The sequence below is a fragment of the Leucopleurus acutus genome (genome assembly GCF_964270905.1).
Source record: "Leucopleurus acutus genome assembly, chromosome: 1".
Classification (NCBI taxonomy): domain Eukaryota; kingdom Metazoa; phylum Chordata; class Mammalia; order Artiodactyla; family Delphinidae; genus Leucopleurus; species Leucopleurus acutus.
This window is the reverse complement of record NC_139142.1, coordinates 79,908,186-79,930,194: the sequence shown is the minus strand read 5'-3', so window position 1 is coordinate 79,930,194 and position 22,009 is coordinate 79,908,186. Positions and strand designations below refer to the sequence as shown.

Here is a 22,009-nt window from a genome sequence, read left to right as displayed (position 1 = left end):
ACAAGAATTTGCACCAGACAGTGGCTGTGGAAGTCACTAATGAAAGTCCCTCCGACCTGGAGATATGCCAACCCATGGAGGATGAATGGTTCGTCTTCAGTCTTTGGTACAAGCTCTTTCATATCTTCCCTAACAGTGCAAACGGTCTTGTCATCTTCTGGCAGTAACTATTTTCCTTTCCTCCCTTGCCTTTTGTCCAAAGCTCTCCCCTCACCCCCTCAAAAAAGAGAGACAGACAGAGAGACAGAGAGAGGATATAAAAAAACGTGGTTTCATTAATTACTTGAGAGATACAAATTAAAACATCTTCCATCAGTAGACATAATACATTTTCTATTTCACTGATGTTAGAAAAGGAACAAACTCTTAGCAGAGGGGATAAGGATGGTCACAAGTGACACCGGTCAATTTAAAGTTTAAGAAGGGTTCTTTGTGCTTCCAAGCCTAAAAGTCGGCAGTAGGCTCTTCACATTTTCTGAGACTTTAAATGCCGATCAATAAATATTCATTCTAAATTAACCATCCTTGGAAAGAACTGACCTCTACTTATCTGAAATTTTCCTGGAAGGCTCCATGTTTGACTTAAGATTTTTTTTTTTTAACCCCTAATGGTACCTGCCCATAGCAAGTACTAAAGGTATCTGTCTGCTGCACCAAAAGAAAGAGTGGTTAGCTTAGTGGTAAGACAGCCAAGCTAATGAGCTCAACTAGCTGTCCAAGAAGCACATGGAAGCAGGAAGGGGCCACTGAGAGAGAACAGATGAGGAAGTAAAATTCTATCACCACTTCAGGAAAAGTAGCTTATGAGCCAGTAGCATTTTCTTCATATGTAAAGGGTAGCTATTGATTTTTAATATAATCTGTACCTTTCTTTCAAAAATTTCATAGGAGAAGCAGGATAACAGCCTTGAATGTATTTATTTTCACTATCAAGACAATCAAGTGAGATGCACTAGATGAAACTGCATTCTTACTGGGACGGACAAGGCAATAGTGTGTGTGACTGAGCAGCCGGACGGCGGGAGTGTCTGTCATCATCCTCGTAGTAATTAGTGTATAGTTCCTGGCATGCAGAGAACATACGCGACAAAAGTTAACTGAAAAGAATGAATGAATAATGAATCAAAGAATTACAAGAGCTCTGAGAAAATTACTAGAAATTACCTGTACTCATTTGTTTGTAACTTGTCTCCCTACTAGACCATAACGCTACAAAAGCAGGGACTTTATCTGACTTACGTCTAATGCCTAAAATAGTACCTGACTCAGTAACTTATTTTTCAAACTAATATGTGAATAAAATATATTTTTGAGTTGGAGAAACTAAAGCCATTTATTCAACGTTGACTCCTCTTAATACAATATACATTTTGAGAAGTACAAAATGGATAAATTTACAGGATAGGATAAATCCATGAGTACACCCAAATCTTCAATGAAAAGGGCTCTTTCTTTCCAATAGTGCCTGGTTAAATCTTGTGCCATAGCAACTGTTCAGGACATGGTTATAAATCAAGAAAATTTAAGAAGTTATTAGGGTTAAGATAAAAGTGATTTATTTTTATTTTTCTCTTTTATTTGCCCTCTCTGTTTTACAGAGGTCAGATAAAATATGTATTTTATAAAATGACATATCGAGCACAATGGGTGGAAATTTTTAAATGAGATAAAAAATTTCAGGAAGTCATAATTCTTAAGAAGGGGTAATATATAAACAATAAGAATCCTCGTCTTTTGAAAGCAGTCCAGATTTGAAGGAGGGAGGGAGGGAGGGAAGGAGAGAGAGAGAGACACGGAGGGAAAGAGATTGATTTTACCTTCATTTATTAAAAAAAATCAAAGCAAAACAAACATGTTTGCAATGCCTCTGCAACAAAATTCACGGTGTACACATGTAAACAAGAAAACATAAAATACGTTTAGTGGTCTATTTATATACCAATATTTTTGATGATCTATCTAAATTTACCTGGTACAGTACTTTAGATATGATTAATCATTGTGAAGGGGTATTTACAAGGTAAAAGAACAACCCCATAACAATACTCCATACAAAGCTTTGAATTTTCATGTTTTAACCATAAATAAACATGTATTAATTCAGTGTTGCATTAAAACGCTTAAAGTGCATAGAATAACAACTTCTTCATATGCTGATGAGGAAATGCTTCAAAACAGGACTGAGGTTACATGAAGCCAGCTAAAACACCAGTTAAGTATCATCTTTAGTATGCTTCAATAAAAGAATTACCTCTAGATCTTAGAGCACAGAAGAATAGATGGGATTCCTCCATATTAAGTCCCCTTTCTGAACACGTATGCAAGTGGCAATGACTCCCTGGCGTGTTTCTGCACTGCCTTTGTCAGCCATGGCCAATCCAGTCTAGTGCACTCAGTTCCCGGAATCAAGGAAGTCAAGGACCTGGGACTAAGTTTAAGCCATGAGTAAGCCCTTTGCTTTTCCTCCCCGGTGGGGTCTTCTAGTCCTCAGGAAGGAAGCAGAGAAAAGCTAGTCGAAGCAAAGAAGTGGTGTCAAGGGCCTGACTACTCTTAAGCAGATGGTGCCAAGAGAGTAATACCAAGCAGTCTTGAAAATACGACTGCTCAGTTGGTGGCTTCAAACAATAGACTTGGCCGTGCCGTATTGGCCACTGAGTGATCAATATGATCAGATACTTCATAATATTATCGGAACTCCATAGTTCTACACCATATCTCGTGGTGCATCATAGGTCATCCATTCCAACTGGTTCTGAGTCATTATACACTCTTGTTCTTTATCAGATTTTAAAAAGTGATTTCTATCTAATTCACCCTCTTTCCATATGCTGAACATCTCAGTTGTTCTTCTTATATTAAAAAAACATTTTATGGCTGAATAATATTCCATTGTATATATGTGCCACATCTTCTTGTGGCACATATATACAATGGAATATTACTCAGCCATAAAAAGGAACGAAACTGAGTTATTTGTAGTGAGGTGGATGGACCTAGAGACTGTCACACAGAGTGAAGTAAGTCAGAAAGAGAAAAACAAATACTATATGCTAACACATATATATGGAATCTAAAAAAAAAAAAAAGGTCCTGAAGAACCTAGGGGCAAGATGGGAATAAAGATGCAGACCTACGAGAGAATAGACTTGAGGATATGGGGAGGGGAAAGGGTAAGCTGGGACAAAGTGAGAGAGTGGCATGGACATATATACACTACCAAACGTAAAATAGATAGCTAGTGGGAAGCAGCTGCATAGCACAGGGAGATCAGCTCGGTGCTTTGTGACCACCTAGAGGGATGGGATAGGGAGAGTGGGTGGGAGGGAGACGCAAGAGGGAAGAGTTATGGGGATATATGTATATGTATAACTGGTTCACTTTGTTATAAAGCAGAAACTAACACACCATTATAAAGCAATTATACTCCAATAAAGATGTTAAGAAAAACAAAAACTTGCTGCTTTTGCATAGCAAAATTTAATTCAGTAATCTGAGGCCACTTTCCTAATTTACCAGCTTTCTCTAACTCTCGCTGGAGAATATTTATGGTATACCCTATCTTAAAATTATCAACAATCTTATAACACATTCAACTCCATTCTCCAGGTCACTAATAAAAATATGGAATATTAAGAGTTAAAACAGACTTCTTGCAGAACTGTATTCAACATCCTTCCTCAACTTGACATAAGACCATTCATTTGACTTTCCTTGGCTAAGTCTTGTCCATTTTGGAGCAAAAATTATGTAATCCAATATTGTCTGATGTTTTTAAACTAAAAAAAAATACACTATGCAAACTCTTAAACATCTACATAAAACAGATGTGTACAATAATACGATCTGTATAGAACCTTGACAAATTACCACATTTAAAATGGAGAAGAGGAATTAATTCCTTGTAGAGTGCTTTATGGTTGCTGTGATCAGTTATCACATGAACGCCTTTTGAGGCTTAATTTCTAATGTGTAAGAGATGTTGAAAGAAATAACAATCTGTAATAAGATTCCACACTGGCACACAAACACATGCATACATGTGAGATTTTAAAAAGTCATACTAAATCTATGATGACAATTCATGTTTGGCATAAAAATAATAAAAGCTCAGTATTTCATTTTCAAGTAAAAGTACTAGCCGATTCCATACACGAGACAAAAATACCTAACATGAATTTTTCTAACAATTCTTTTTAATATATAAAGTATTTTATGGACAATATTTCTTTTGTTTCTTTCTCTTGGAAGGCCTAGATTATGGCTAATATCTCATGACACCAAAAGTAATACTGCAACAGATATTAAAGCATTTTTTCAGCCACTTATTCTATAAAATATTAATTGCAAGCCTGTGCATGTGTTGTATATACAGGGGATTACGTAACTGAGTTCCTGCTCAGTTCTAAATCAATAAAAGATAACATGCACAGCATCCATCATCGTTTTCTCTTCCTTTAGTACATAATAACTGCAAGTGGAAGATTTTTAAAAATATACATTTAAGCACTCGTGGAGATAACATATGCTGAAGAGGACGTAAGCAATACTTACCTAGGAAGGACAGGTTTTTCTCCAGAAGCAAGTCCCTGAGCAGAACTTCATGCTCATGACCAATGGCACTGGGAAGTGTTAGTTAAGGAGGGTAACATAGGTAGAATTAAAGCACGCTAATACCAGGGCTATACTTTGAGATGAAATGACCAATGGAGGTAATTACAGCAAGTACCTCCTCATACAGCCCACATCTCTGAGGAGTGAGATTTCTTTACAAATCCCCTCATTTAAGTGATTCGATAGACTTTTTTCTATAATGTTTAAATGGATTTTGGCAAATAAAGATTTGTAAATGGATGTGTACTTTATCTTCTTTTGAAAAGAAATTCATTTTAAACATCCTTTATGCTATGTTAAAAATCCCTCAGTTCAATTTAGGACCATTTATTAAGCACTTACAAGGTGCAGCAAAGAATACCAACCAGCCTTTGCCCTAAAAGAGTTTCCAGTCTTACAGAGTTCCATAAATCTTTTGTGAATTCACACTTGTCACAAAGCCAGCATTTAGCAGCTCCTATTTCACTTCTAGACTATGACTGGTGATCTTCTGTGACTTGGGAAGTCAAACAACTGACTTGTTGAGAATTATATGCACTCTGGAGGAAAGACATCCTAGTAAAGGGCTGTGGATCAGGGTGTGGGTACAGAGGCTGTTTCAAGTCTTTTTCTCGTGTGTGCAAGTTTTCACATATTATATAATGCATATAAATACATACACACTCACACATGAATGTTTTGAGTGCTGGGACTTCCCTGGCAATCCAGTGGTTTAGACTCCGTGCTTCCACTGCAGGCGGCACAGGTTCGACCCCTGGTAGAGGAACTAAGATCCCGCATGGCAGGCGGCCAAAAAAAAAAAAAGTTTTGAGTGCTACTATGAGGCAGGCACTGTATTAAGTGCTTTATGTATTATATTTCATCCTCACAGTTATTATTATTCTTATCTTACAGATGAGAAAACCGAGGCTTAGAAAGAAATCTGCACAAGGTCATATGGCTAATATGTGGCAGAGCAGAGGATCAGTATAAAATCTCTGCAAAGCCTGTGTCTGTGACCTCTGTATGCCTTCTTTAAAAAATATTAAAATTGATTATGTAAAGATAATTGATATTAGTTAATATTTCTTAAATACCATATACTAAGCCTTTGTGCTAAACACTTTGGTGTATCATCTTATTTAATCTTCACAACAATCACATTAGCAGGTACCATTACTAGTCCCATTTTTACAGTTAACGAAAGCAAGGTTCAGGAAGGCTGAAGAACCTGCTGACAGTCTCATGGCCAGTAAGTAATGAAGTCAGGGAAGAAACTTGGAATTCTGGTCTGTTTTCCAAAAGGATGAGATTGTACAAAGTGTGAAAAGGAGTGTTATCCTATTCTGGTACTTTAATTCTGTCAAAAGCATTTGGTAACATAGGCAGACCTTGCAGGTATTGTGGATTCAGTTCCAGAATAAAAAAAATATCGCAGTAAAGCAAGTTACATGAATTTTTTGGTTTCCCAGTGCATATAAAAGTTATTTTTACACTATAATGTAGTCTATGAAGTGCCCAAAAGCATTATGTCCAAAAAAATGCACATACCTTAATTAAAAAATACTTTATTGCTAAAAAATGTTAACCATCATCTGAGCCCTCAGCGAGTCCTAATCTTTTTGCTACTGTAACATCACAGATGACGGTAACAAATATAATAATAATGAAAAGGTTTAAAATACTGTAAGAATTACCAAAAGGTGACGCAGAGACAGGAAGTGAGCAAATGCTATGGGGAAAATGAATCCAACAGACTTGCTCGATGCTGGGTTGCCACAAACCTTCAATTTGTAAAAGGCATAATATCTGCGCAGCGCAATAAAGTGAAGCACAATAAAATGAGGTGTGCCTGTAATTATCTAATTCTCCATCTCACTGATGCCAACCTGGTCCTATCACTCCTTGGCTTACCAGAGACTCTTTAATTCTGATCATGCACTGCGAGAGTCCAATTTAAATGAAATAAAGCTTATATATTATTTGTAAAATTAAAAATTCTTAGAGAATTAGTCTGCTCTTTATCAACACATACAGGTGAATATCACTTAAATCTTAGAATTCAAGAGGTGAGACCACTCGTATCCACTGTCAAAACAAGCCCCAAGTCATTATCATTGTCTTTTTCCTTCTGCTGTCCCCTCCTCCCCATGCATAGGACTGCTCTTACTTCTCACTGAAAACAAAATAAAGAAAACAAATTCTGAAATCACAAAATTTCACACACTTGCAGAGTCCATTGAAGATATCTGATGAATACCTCTCAATGGTTTCTCATTACTAGGGGCATCCCACATTTGAGAACTAAATTATTTACTTCTATTCCACATAAATGTGCTCTCACTTTTATTGTTGTAAATTATTTACATCTAAAATGTTGAATCATGAAACCAAGGTTACTGATGGTACAGAAATGAAACCCACAGCACTCCAAGCTTCCTGTACCCTTGTCTTTCCTTGCTCCTCTGTTTAGGTCTTTGTCTAATAGCTTGTCCTGAGGTCACACTTTGGAAAGTTGAGGCGGCCGGTTTCTCACGCCTTTTGTGTCCGTGAATATAACCTGTGGCAGGAAAGGTGAGTGGGCGTGGCTATGTAGGAAGAATTACAGTAGACACCAAAAGAAAAAGAAAGCACAATGACAATTTATATACTCTTTGCTACTGTGCTTTTTTGGCGTCTTATTAACAAATGACCAATTTACTTTATTCTACTTAAACAAATGTCTACATGTAACATTTTCATAATGGAGTAAAAAGGTTTTGCACCTATTCTATTTATTAAGTGTGTGCTTTCTAATGAAATGATGCAATTTACCGAGTAAGCAATGTAAACGTTACCAAATTATCAGAACAACATACAAATAGCATTTCCACTCACATGAAAATTCAATAATTTTTACTCAGTGTGAAATAAAATAATTCCTGTTGATCAGCCTCAGAAACATCTATGCAAGTGTATTTACATTATATTAAACCGCTACTATCTCAGTGCAAAGATAAAATCAATTCTCTATGAACATCCCAGCCTGTTTTATTTTGCACGGTAAAAGCAATCACTAATTTGAAACTTTGGAAAGATATACTTCTTGATTATGCTTTGTTTGATATAAACATATATAAAATACAAGGTCTAGAAAATAAAGCTTATAAAAACAGTAATTTTATTGGCAATAGGCATAATGGAACTGTGAAATTATAATCTAGTCAGTGAATACAATTTACAGACATACATCATTATCTTTATCAACTGAAATCATGTACTACTTTAAATTCTACTGGCAATAACACAGCCAAAAAAGGAAAGTGAATGATGGCAAAAATGCAAGGAAAATACTCCAAACAGAATTTATAATGCTTCATAAGCAGAAACACTTAGACTTTCTCTATAATAATACCTATTATTGATGTATGGCAGTGACCATGGGGCAAAACTTGTAAATAACCTCACAAGCCATTTTCTTCCCCAGCAATACAGCAATCTGGTTTCCCGTAAGCATCTCAACTATTACTGCAAAACAGCCTCCTGGCATTTGCAAAGCAGTTGACTTCATACGTTAGTCCATGCATATATAATTAGATAGTTATATTTAAAATCAATAAACAATCCTTCAAAAGACATTATGCTTTTAAAACCTTAACTTTAAATTGATTTTTAACTATTTTATGTGCTTCAAAATTAACATGTAATTCCACCCCAGATACTCTGAGATGGTGTTAGTTGTTATATGAATGTGCTAAACTTTATCACTGTAGCAATGTGAGGTTGGCATTCTGACAGTTTCTAACACTATCATTAATTTTACACTGAAAATAGAAGTATAGTTTCACTTTGGTCTAATAAAGAGGCAAGCTTATGACAATGCTGTGATTTTTATTAATTTAAGTTAGATTGGAAGAAGAAATATACAAAGGGCTATAATATATTAATATTATATATTAACCAATATAATAGATTGTTAGATTGGAAGAATAAATATACCAAGGGCTGTAACATAGATACTGAATATTCTTACAAGAGGACTCTGTTAAAAGATTATTTTTCAAAGGTTAACTTTATGAAAAGAAGAAAAGGAATCTTTTTTTTTACAAAAATTTCATTGACTCCTAACAAAATGCCTCCTTACTGGTAATCACCAGTCACAACTGGTCGCAATGCCACCCAAAACCCAGGAAGGGCATGTTATATTATTAAGAAATATGAGACTCATGGACTCAGATAGATATGATTCCCATTAAAAAATTGCTAATTATTTACCTTTTGAATAAACTTTTTGAGCCAAGGACTGTCAATATCCTTAGTGTTGCCACAACACTACTAAAGGTATTGATTAAAAATGTCCTCCTTCACCAAGTCTAGTTGCTGTCCACTCAAATCCTGTTTGAAGAAGCAAGCATTAACTCTAGTAATCTCAATATCTTTAATGAAGAATGACTGGACATCTGTTCTCATAGCCTTAAATTCAGTCCAGAGGGAAAAATTAGCTTGGTTTTCTCTAAAAATGTTTATTAGGAACCCAAGCAATAGCTCAGATTGTAATCAACATTTAAGCAATAAGAATCTACTGCCCTTTAAAACGTGATAGTCTCTGGTGGCATTTTAATCACATCATCCTTTAACTCCAGGCTCCAAATTTATTCTCAACTAAATTTGGTTCATTTTAAATAGAAATGTGTTATATTTGAAAAAATGTTCACTGGAATGGTTAGACATCCAAGACAATGTGTTACTCGCCTCATGACTCTGTACCTTTAAACTCACTGAAAACCAAGCAGTTTGAAATAAGCCTGTGACTGTGCAACTGCTGAACTGACATCTTCCCGGGGCCTATCTGATTTTTTTTCTTTTTAAGCTGTAGAAAAGAATGGTCTGCAGTGACCCTCCAGTTGATTGAATATAAAATAGAAGAGTATGATATGTGTTTTGTGAAGCAGAACTTTATGTCAGGTTAAAGCTAGACACATCTCCTCCACTGAGTCTAAGCTCGTCAATTGTGCACCTAAAATTTTATGGGAAAGGATACTGTTTGATGCAGTCCACCAGTGGTCCATAACAGCAGTCGTTCACGATGCACTGCAGACAAATAAGAGAAGGGGTCTGGGATGAGTGACTACAAAAACTGGTGCAGTTAAATAGTATCCTAAAAGCAGTCATTCCTTTTCCTAAAAAAAAAAAATTTAAAAAGCTATCAAAAGACTGTTCAGATTTAATCACAGAAAACAAAAATTGCATCCTTTTTATTCACTATAAAAGCAAGCTATTAAAAAGTGAAATGCTCTTCTTGCAAATATTGCATTGCCATTTATGGTGCACCCTGACCTCAGTGATAGTTTATGATGACAGTAATTAAATGAGGTTTAAAATCCTTTACTCTGCTAGGCAGATAACAGCATTGCCACTGAAAATAGACAGCTGTGATTAATACCTGATAGACCTGATTTGCTAGAACTCCATCTGGAATCTGAGAAGGGTCCCGTAGCATACTATTTATAACAGACTTGGAGGCTGCAGAAGAAAAGAGATGAACTGTTAGCAGACAGTCAACATACTTTTAATACAACATGAGAAGTGACATATACCTATAAATACACAAAGCATGAAAATGAAAACATTACTGATACTAATCATTTTTTTCCTTTTTTCAAATCTATGGGAAGCTTTTAATTAGACCATTTTGCCAAGTTTATAAGCCACATTGCCAGATTTGAAGATGACCTAATTTTTCCAAGGTAAATTAACAAGTACAGACCTAAAGCATATGTCTCTTTGCAGATAAATTAGCTTTGGAAAAGCCCACTTGGGGGAAAAAGAAAACCACAACAAAAACAATCAGAAAAGAAAATATTTACCTTTTGCAGGTAAGTATGTTATAATCAAGCATATGTACCTGGAAAGCTTAGTGAAGGCAGGTCAGATTCAAAGACTTCAATGACGTCAATAAAAAATAACTTTCAGCCGAGAAAGCATCTCTGAATTCTAAACCTTTCTGAAATAATTCTCATCAACTGCCACGAAATGTTATGTCCATTTCACAGATAAGGAAAGTAGGTAAAACTGACTGACAATAGAGCGAATCTTTTTTTTTTTTTTTCCGGTATGCGGGCCTCTCACTGCTGTGGCCTCTCCCGTCGCGGAGCACAGGCTCCGGATGCGCAGGCTCAGCGGCCATGGCTCACGGGCCCAGCCGCTCCGCGGCATGTAGGATCCTCCCGGACCGGGGCACGAACCCGTGTCCCCTGTATCGGCAGGCAGACTCTCAACCACTGCACCACCAGGGAAGCCCTGAGCAAATCTTAAATAAGGGAAAATAATACACACACACACACACACACACACATTTATATTTATATATGAATTTTTGTCCCAAAACGTCTCATCACACCCAGTTGCAAATTAAATTGACCTTATCCCGGGGAACTGCAACAGAAGGGACTATGGGAGGCATCTTCTGAGGGATGCTATATCAGATCACACCCTTTGAAAAGTGAGGCAAGAGATCCTGGCCTCACTGTTTACTGTGGGCATGCAGAAGCCATGGTGGCCAGAACTCCTCTTCCTCAGCATGGGAGGAAGGCAAGTCTCTAGATGGAAGCTAAGTCAGGTGTTGCTTAGGAACCAATTCCTTCAAGTCCTCCAGGGGACTCATTCCCATTTACCAAAATAGCTTAGGGTCTGGTCCCTACAAGCACAAACTAAAATGCATACTGGATAATTATCTAGTTAAACAGAATGAACACAGACCACAGACCTATGTCATTCAGGTTCTGAGAAAGTTTTTGGCTTAACATATTTTTTTAGATTATGATGTTCTTTATCAAGTTCAGTACCATAAGAACACTGACAGATATGATAAATGTTAGTAAATTCTGTGGAAGGAAATGACATCTTTCTCACTTAAGCATAGTATGGAGTGCACAAAAAAATGAAGCGCAATAATTTTAATTATTTCCTATTCTTAGTTCCATAACTGCATGTTTATAGCAATGTTATATAGTTCATAGCCATTTATAAATGTGTTTGCACTGCAAGTGGAGAGGCCATATTTGGAGTCTCAGAAAAGATCATCATCACTGGAGGAATCCTATCCAGCCCTATCCCTATACCCAGCTCTGCAACCTGGCAAATTATGGAACCTCTCAAATTCGGTGTCTTCCTCTGTAGAAAGTGATAATGTTATCTGACATGACTACCTTTAAGGGTTCTTACATGAGTCCCTAGAGAAAACAGCTACAACAGCTTTTTTGTTATTTATTTTGTTAAAGTTTAAGTAATAATAAGAAACAAATCAGGCTTAGGCATTTGCCTCATGTAAGCTTAAGTTAGACTCAATTATTTTGGAAAGACATTACCATGGATAAGTGGAACAAACATTGGAAATATGAAGTAGCAAACTGTCTTATTATAAAAGAATAGATTATTCCAACAATAGTGTTAAATAGATAGAAAAGTACCTGGTAAACTCACTCTGTTTTCCCAACTTAATTCTAAGGCCAGGCTAGTAGGAGGGGAACAAAGCAATCGCACATGCACTGGGTCACCTTCCCTGAGGGACTGCACTCTCTGGTCTGCCACTCAGTCACCGGATAGTAATGGCAGACACATTCCTTTGTGGTACCCATGATGCTATCAGTGTCTCAACGGAACAAAAGCACCTTCTCCACATGCACCTGGTTATTGCTAAGTTATTACACTGCTAACTCTCATACCCATGTGAGAAGATTACTAAATGACCAGACAGTATACCCAAAAGTGCTATTCTAGGGAAAATTACTGACCTCATACCAAACTATATGCAAACTCATTGCTAAAATCATAAAACAAAGGCCCTTTTTAAAAAAGAAGACGGACAATACCCTAGTACAGAAAAAAATTAGGTCATTTATTTTATGAGGGAAGAAAGGGAAATATTAAAGAAAAAAGAAACTGATGACATCATAATTTTCCTCACAATATACATTTTAGATACAGTGTGCTTACCAGAATTAAGAATCATTGCCAATAAACTTAAAAAAAATAGTTTGAATATATTGAATAGAACACTATTCAAATCAAAGGAAGCTTGCGAGAGGAAGTCAGTGATTTTAAATTGAATAGTAAAAACTATATATTGAGTCCGCGTTCATTTTAAACTCAAAAAAAGCTCTTTTCTCTTCTTGCAACCTGCCGTTTTTCAGAGCACGAGAGAAAAGTGCTAACACATAGGAACTGCAGGCCAAGGCTCCAGATGCAGGATGTGCCTGCCCTCCATGCCTGGGTCTTTGCACTCAGGCTTGAGGAGGTCTACATCTCAGATCAAGCCAGAGTGCAAGCATACATTTACACACATACTCTGAAGCTTAGGAAATGCCAAAGGGAGGAATAATAACATCAACCAGATAAGGAAAGGCAATTGGACAATCTTGGGACGGCTGGGGATAGGAACCCTCACGGAAGCCTATGCCTTTCACAGAAGCTGTCCCTAGGCCAGCCATGACATCTGTCCAATGTACATCAATCTATTTTGACCACAGGTAGACAGGAGTTTTGTTCTCCCTAACCTTTGCTAGAGGTAGTCATTCTGTTGATTTCACAATTTAACCCTGTCACTGCTTCAACTGCTGGGATTTCAACTATCTACCAAGCATGTGCAAAGCAAGAATGCATGAGTCACTTGAAGCAAGATGTACAAGAATAGGAGAGCTGGTATCTGTTAAAGCACGCTACACAGAAGACAGGCAAGAGGCGATGCCTGGACTAAGGCATAATGCCTAAATAAAGATCATGATCTTTTTATTGTGGAATATTTCTAACATAAAGAAGGCAGGAAGCTAATATAATAAATATCCATGTCCCACCATTCTGATTTAGCTTCTGGATTGGCAATTAAATTAACTTTGGATAGCCTAAGATTAATTTGTGTAAACTTTTAAATTTATCACTCTTGCTAGAGGTTGGTTTGTTTTACTAGTATTTTCAAGAAACCAAATTTGGGTTTTGCTTTCTCTCTACTGCTCCATTTCCTCAAGTTACATTGAATTTATCCTTTTGTGATATTGTTTCCTGCTTTCTTCTTTGAGTTTGCTACACTTATCCTTTTACTAATTTACTATGTTTATTAAATACATTTTTAAACTTTTAACATACTTTTTAAGGCTATAATTTTTCCTCTAAATTCTGCTTTAGCTACATGCCATCATTTTTGTTGTCATTTATAAATATTTTGTAGTTTACATTATGATTTAATCTTTGATTCATAAATTCTTTTAATCATTTTTTATATTTCCAATTTGATCAGATTGTGGTCAGTGTATGTGATGTTTATTTTAATTTGGAAGTATGTGCTTGACTTCCTTTGTGTTTTTATATGGAACGTATTTTTATAAATGTTTTATATGTCTTAAAAATCACTGAAGTTCCTATTGACGTACAGAGTTCAGGTATGTCTAGTATGTCAAGGTTTTTAATTGTATTATTCAAATCTTCTATATTCTTATTAATATTTTCCAAACTAGATATGAACTAATCTACTACTACTGTCAGTTTGTCAGTTTCTCCACATAATTCTATCAATGTTCGCTTTCTATATTAGGAGGCTATTTTGTTGGGTGTACAAACTCATTGTTTTACACATACTTCTTAGAAATTATGTCTTTTGGCATCAAGTCATAACCTTCTCAATCTCTTTTTTTGTGCTAAACATAACATTACCTAGTGGTAATACTGCTGCATCACTTTTCTTTTGGATAGTAGCTGCCTGATATATCTGGTATTCCATTTCTTTACTTTAAACTTCATTGTATCATTAAGTCTTAGGCCTGCCTCTTATTAATAACATTTAGCCAGATTTTCTAAAATCAAATTTGAAAATCTTTGCTTTTAAAAAAGTGAGTTTAATCCACTTGCAACTGAGACATCTGGACTTATCTCTACCCTCTTGTTTTCCATATTCTGGTAACCATTTCCTTCCCTTCTCCATTTCTCCTTTACTACCTCCTAGTTGATTAAATTTTCTTTATGCCCCCTTTCTCTCTTTATTCACTTGAATGTAATACACTTTGTATCTACTTCTTCAGTAGTCCTCTCAAAAAAATTTAAACAATATCTAATCTAATCATACCTCCTTTGTAATTCTGAGTATAAGTAATTTAGAATGCACTCACTCCAATCAGAAAGCCCCCATTCCTCATCAGCCTCCATGTTATTGTGCCTATTATTTCTGTTCAACCATCTTGTTTGTAAACACAATTTCCTAGTTAGTCTTTGTGATGGTTAATTTTATGTGTCAACTTGATCGGGCCACAGGGTGACACATTTGGTCAAACATTATTCTAGATGTTTGTAAGGGTGTTTCTGGATGAGATTCACATTTGAATTGGTAGACTGAGTAAAGCAGATTGCCTTCCCTAATGTGGTGGGCCTCATCCAATCAGCTGAAGGACTGACTAGAACAAAAAGACTGAGTAGAAGAGAATTCTTTCTGCCTAACTGCCTTTGACTTGGGACATTGGTATTTTCCTGCCTTTAGACTAGAACTAAAACACTGGTTCCTCCTGGGTCTCAAGCCTGCAGGCCTTTGGACTGGAACTAGGCCACTGGCATTGCCTCTCCTGTGTCTCCAGCTTGCTGACTAACTGTAGGTATTGGGACTTATTAGCCTCTATTATCATGTGAACCAATTTCTTATCATCAATCTCTCTCTCTCTCCACACACACACACACACACACACACACACACACACACACACGCGCGCGCATGCACACAGTCCTACTGGTTCTTTTTCTCTGGAGAATCTTCACTTATATAGTCTCTTTCCATTTTTAAAAACATTTTTTAAACATTCAATGCTTATTTAGATTTATCAACATGTTTGTCAATTTCCTTTTTCAGCATTGCTTCTTGAATTCCACATTCTACTTTTGGATTCAATATCCAAAAATTGGATATTGTTACTAAAGCACCTCATTTATTAGTTCTTTCAGCTGGGATCACTGAGTAGTAAATCATTTAGTTCTGCCTTGTCTGAAAATATCTCTACTTATTTCTCACTCTTGAATGATAATATAGCTGGGCACAGAATCACAGGCTAAGATTCAGCCCTTTGAAGATATGATTCCATTGTTTCTTGACATCTATTACAAATAAGAACTCTACTCTCAGTCTAATGGTAGTCCTTATATAGGTAATTTGTCTTTAATTTCTGGTTGCTTTTAGATTTTTCTTTGATATTCAATAGTTACATCACTGTTCACCTGGGTATGGCTCTTTTTATTTAGCCTGCTTGGAATTAGCTATGTTTCACGAGTCTAAGGATAAATGCCTTTAACCAGTTTGAAAGAAATGAGCCATTATAGCTTTGGTCTCCATTCTCTTTCTGGAACGCTTACATTAGACATCTTTTAGGTCTTATTTTATCTCCTACCCCCATAAAGTGTTTATATTTCCCTTCTCTTCATCTCTTGTGTTACACTAAAGTTACTTTCCTTAGATCCATCCTAGAATTCACTAACTTTTGTTCTAATCTAATTCTTCTAATTTTTATTGTTTAATCCAACACCTCACTCATCTAATGAGCTTTTAACCTCAATGACAATTATTTCATTTCTAAACGTTATTTTTGTATTTTTAAATGTGTTTTTCACACTATTTCCTATTCTTTCATTTATCCAGTTATAGTCTTCCGTTTTTTTTTTTTTTTTTTGCTGCTTCAGGTCTTCGTTGTGGTGTGCGGGCCTCTCTCTAGTTGCGGCACACGGGTCTTCTCTCTCTGGTTGAGGCGCACGAGCTCAGTTGTTGTGGCACGTGGGGCTCAGTTGCCCCGTGGCATGTGGGATCTTAGTTCCCCAATCAGGGATTGAACCCACATCCCTTTCATTGGAAGGAGGATTCCTTACCACTGGACTATCAGGGAAGTCCCTATAGTCTTTCTTTTTATTCAATCAGCTTATATATTAATTTTAGTTTATAAATGTCATCTTATAGATTAAATTTATAGTGACTTCATTTTCTCATCTCTAGTCCATAGTATACGATTTCTCTACCTATCTATCTACCTGCCTACCTACTTACCTATCTTCCCTATGGTGGTAGTTTCCTTACTTGCTTTGTAAATTTTTACTGTTAGCTTATTTTCAGAAAGAATTGTTTGACTTGTGCTGTGGAAATAACCATGACAAAGTAGTTTTATGTATACTTTTAAAGAGACTAGTTTTATTGTTAATTTCTTAGCTCAGGCTTCCTGCAGTAAGTAAGAATGCAAATCTGAACCTATACCCACAAATGGTGCTGACCTATTTCTAATTTCTCTCTCCTCTCCTAATACTCCACAACCCAAGTCCATATACAGTAAGCAAGCTTCCTTACATTTTCTCTAGGCACGTGGAGTTTCCTACTCCTTTTTTTCATGGTTTGGGCTATTTGTAGAAGCTCAATTCCAGCTCCTGGCTGCACATCTTTCCCTATGGGGTGTTAAAAATCCCAGCCCTGGCCTTTTATGTCTACATCTAAAGCTAAAAATTCTTATGGACCTACACAGTGTGAGCCCCTGTTCACCATTCTGAATATACATTCTGTCTCCATTTCTTGTAACTAGAGATTGAATTCCTTTGTTTGAACTTGATTATGTATTTTAAAAGATTTTTTGTTGTTGTTTATTTGGTCTATCATTTCTATGTCTTTGTCATGGAAACGTAGCCCATCCACAAAAACTCACTCTGTTATGTTGCTGAAGTTTTTGGAAACTCTTTAATAAGAAGTTCAAGGGAAAGCTTGTTTCTTTGTTAAATTTTTTTTTTGCAGTTAAAGTTATATAAATATATAAAGAAAAAAGTCCTCCCATGAAGTTGGAGCCCCAGACAATAGCGAGAGGGACAGGTGGCAAATATGCAGGTAGGTTGGAGAATGGAACCACCTAAATCACCCGTGAAGTCCTCTCTGCTGCATGGTGTCTGGCTAGGCCAGGGAAATGGGAGAATGGTCATTGGTGGCTAGGAAATAAATCGTTCCCCTGACCCCTCCAAAGGCTGCTACCATGTCAGAGGTCAAAGCACTGTGCTAATCAACAGGCTTAGGAAACAAAACAACTTGTTTCTGCGGGTTTGAGACTCAATTCCACGGGCTTCTCAAATACAGACCCATATTTTTTTTGGTGGAGGGGATTGGTGGCTTTAAACAGCAATTTCTTAACATGCTCATTATTTGGCAAGTTGGGCTGGACTCAATGGAGACAGCTTCTCTTTGTGTGGCGTTAACTGGAGTGGATTATCTGGGTGCTGGAGGATTCACTTTCTTGACCACTCACTCACAGGTCTGGCAAATCTGTGCTTGCTGTGAGGTCAGCTATAACTGTGGGAGAGGGGCCTCGGTTTCTCTCCATTTGGACCTCTCTGAGGTCTGCTTGAACTTTCCCTTGAATTGACGGGTAGGTTCTAAGAGCAAGCATCCCAAGGGAGCCAGGCAGAAGTTTACGGCTTCTTATGACCTAGCCTCAGATATCATACAACAAGACCATAATTCTTTTTTACATCTTCCTCGAAAGAGGAAAAACATGCCTTCTAAAGGAAAGGTAAACTTGCAAAGCTATGCACTATAATGCTTTCAAATGGAGAGGCGGCACGGAACAGTGGTTATGTGCTGAGTCTAGAATCAGATAGACCTGGTTTGAGGCCTGGCCCTTCCACCTGCTAGCTGTGTCATATCAACAAGTTAATTAATCTCTGTGACCTTCAGTTCCCTCATCAGTAAAAGAGCATTAACACTGGTGCTTATTTTGTAGGGTTGTTGTGAAGATGAAATAAAATAACACGCAAAAAGCACTAACATGCTGTTTGAGACCTGGGATGTTACAGTCGTTAGGCTGTTGCCTTGGCCGGTGTTAGATTACAGTGTGGCCTGCTTTCTGCCTCCCAAAATCACATCATCAAAATCATTTGTTACTTTCTATGGTCCAGAGGGTAAAAAAAGAAAAACTTCATGAGGTATAAATGAAGTCAGGAGCCTGCTCTTACCACGCACATGTTGCCACGGCCTTGGAGAGACAGCAGAAGAGAGTCTATTCAACAGGCAAAAGGCGTCAATGTCAGAATTTCCCTCTTTACACCCCTCCCCTGCCGCGCCCCCTTGTGGGATTCAGTGTGTGCAGTGCACAATCCGGAATCAAACCTGTTCTCTGGAAAGAACCTGGTAGAAGGCCTTTCTACCTCTGTGTGTGTTAAGCTTAATGTGTTGTCGCTGCATGAGGGGTTTGTATTTTAAGTCTTGCCTATAACCATAGAAGAGAGAGATTTTTTCCCCTCCAGCTAAGGGCATTTCAAGCATCAGCAATCAAGTAGCAACTCTGCCCAAATCATTAACATCACACCCACTTTTATAACTCTTCCTTTCCTTAGTGTAAGCTCAGATAAGCGGCCAGCTACTGCGGAAAGGAACGGAGGCAAACAAGCAGGTGAATCATCTTCACTCTTAAGGTCCCTGGAAGTCCTGCCTACTGCAAAGAGTGCCATCTGCCTAGGTTACACCTGGACTGAAACAAAGACAAGACCATATATACATGGGACCTCTAATCCGATGTCACAAATGGATTTAAGCATGATAAGTGAGCCAGCATGGGGCTGACTATACACTGGATAGCAGCAGTCAGGAGTGAAAACAAGAGGAAGTGAGGGATGGATGATACAGGGATGAAGATGAGACGGGTCATTTGGAAGGAAAATTCAAGTGCAGACAGCACAGTGTTGTTAGAACCTGGTTCTCCCTCCATTGAAAAAACAAAGAAAAAAAAAAAAACAAAAAACAATCCCTGCAGCTGAAAAGCTGGATGGGGAAGACAGCTGCTCCCAAAACACACCAGGAGTTCTGCTTCTTCACGCGGCTGCTCCAGAGGCTGAGCTCTAGAATGGCAAAGCCTAAAATGTAATCTAGAATTAATTTTTAAGCTAGAATTTAATCTCTTCTTCAAGTGCTGGTTTAAGGCTTTTGGATATCAAAGTCATGAAGGTCTCAAGTTACATCTCCATGGAGCTGGCCTGCCAGTGTCTTTTCTGGACAATTTCAATATTGCCAGTGGCCTACAGGAGCCTACTTTCTCTTACAGTTGGAACCACTCCTCTGGAGAATTCCAGGCAGCTCGCTAGCTCTCCTGTAGCACAGGAGTGATCTCTAAAGCTGTCTGATCCCATGTGACAATCTGAATAAGAAATATCTTTTAACATTAGGGAACCCTATAGGGACAAATTATAATTGTGCTCTCTAACTAGCACATAATTGTGTAAGAAATAACTTGAACTAGAGTCATCAAAAAAGTATTATATAAGGACAAGAGGAAGGTGTCTCCAAAGCATGAATAGTCACACTGATCAGATCCTTGTCTCAGGCAACTTGCAGCTCTACAGCCATCATACACCATCAACTCTTATTCAACGAACAAACATTCAACAGAAATTTATTCAGCACGTGGTTAATGCCAAGTACATATTTAATTCCACCCCAGACTCCATCGTCCAAATCTGGAATGTTCTTTTGAATCTTTCCGTTGGCCAAAACTTCAAAGCTCAGTTCAATTCTCACCTCCTCCAGTAAAGTTTTCCCTTAATTCTTCTTGTTCTCCTCTCCCTCATACTGTGGGGCGGAGTGAACTCATTGCTACCGATCATTTGGCACTTTACTAAATATTACTTTGTCACCTGTTGACAGAAGATTGATCAGGATGCTAAGACTTGAAACCATGATAGCCCAAAGAAAACAAAATCTGAAGGAAAAAAATAATGCTTAGCACAGTACGGAAAAAAGATATCATACTTCCTCAATGCTATCTTTACATATCTGAGGGTTTTTACATGGAGGATTAGCTAATCCTGTGGTCACATCAAGAAGATGAGAAATAATTCTTATAAGTTTATTACTGGTGCTGAAGCTACAAGGTTTCAGATTGCATTGTGGCCCTACGTTTGGTCTACGTCGATCTTTCTTCACCTCTTTTTAGTTCGTTTCATTATGGCCACCTCAGGACACTTTCAGACGTTTTTTTCTTAACTGCTCCCCAATGAAATTTTAATGCCGCAGATATACTTGGTATCTGGCTACGCCATATCACCATCTTTGAGAATGCATGGCTCACAAAGACAACTGAGGAACTGCTTGTGTCAGGATGCTTGACAAGCTGCCTAAAAGCAAAAATATTTCTCAGCTATCACCTCAAAGTCGCTCTGCACAAATAGCTACTCAATAAATTGCTGACCACATTATTAATGAACTACTCAAAATCCAATTCCCTACTGTTACAGCCATTTCTAGTATTAAAATGGATTTGACTTAATTTGAGCTTTTATTATTTCAGATGAGTAGGGTTTTTAAAAAACTGTTTTCAGAAAATGTAGACTAAGAGGCTATAGGACACAATGGGTCTTTAGATAAGTGCTGACAACATCTAATGCCATGTCTCCCAAAGAGAAGAGGGCTTAACACTGGCATAGGAGAAGTGACTTTACTAGGACACAAAATAATTGTTTGAACAGTTATACGTTATTTTAACAAGTACTTTCTATTTATGGCAAGAAAGCCCAGTTTGTTATTTAACGTGGTATTATAAATTTCCCTTTGAAAATATAATTAAATAAATGACATTAATTAAATTAATTAAAAAATATCAGGTAGATATAGCGTATTTATTATTAGTACGTGTGGTACACTATGTGGATATGGTAAAACTGTAAATGTACCCAAATTTCTAATTTCAAAAACACTATACAAAGTCAGTTGAGCATTCAGGAAGGTGGGGTTACTCAGCCTACCCTATAACAAGTGTCCACTTCTGAAAAGGAATAACAGTCAACATTTACTGAGCGTTTACTGTGTACCAGGCACAACTCTAAACCCTAATTCGATGAACTCTCAGTATGTACTCACAAGGTGGCTATCCTCATCTTAGATATGAAGAAACTGATGGGGAATTTACATAATTTGCCCAAGTCCCACTCCTAGTTAGTGGTGGAGCCATGATATGAACTTACTAGCCAGTTGGGCTCATAATTACCTGGCTATTCTCCAGCACTATTCCCATGGTACTCAAAAGTAATGTGAAATGTTCCAGATTGAGGCATCATATTTATAAGAATTGACCTCCAGATTGAGGCAACATATCTATAAGAATTGACCTCGTTTTCCTCCCTCCTAGATATCCCTCCAATTCAAATATTGGCAATTAAAGTTGCAAGACACTTAGTGCTCCAGGTAGAGCAAATATAGGGCCACATAATGAAGCTGAGCTCTTCTGTCTAAGCTGAGCTCTCCCGTCTTACTGGGGCCCTGCATGTCAGATGACATTGAGAGTTGAGTCACAGGTAAAGAGAAGACTCCAACTCAAGGTCAGGGGAGAAAGTTAATGGCAGCAGAGACCTACCAAAATTTGCTGAGGTGGCTAGAAAACCTGGCAAGATCACAAGTGTCTTA

At 37.4% G+C, this 22,009-nt stretch overlaps 1 protein-coding gene across 1 annotated transcript in view; it reads right to left on the bottom strand.

Annotated features, from left to right (window-relative positions):
* CDIN1 (CDAN1 interacting nuclease 1) overlaps positions 1-22,009 on the bottom strand; it is a 212,321-nt gene that overhangs the window by 105,586 nt on the left and 84,726 nt on the right. The window contains exons 6-8 of the mRNA XM_082846713.1: positions 10,013-10,092; positions 9,611-9,660; positions 4,552-4,619 (exon numbers count right to left, since the gene is read on the bottom strand). Of these exons, the coding sequence (XP_082702839.1) occupies positions 4,552-4,619; positions 9,611-9,660; positions 10,013-10,092 (198 nt within the window). The remainder of the gene's footprint in view (positions 1-4,551; positions 4,620-9,610; positions 9,661-10,012; positions 10,093-22,009) is intronic.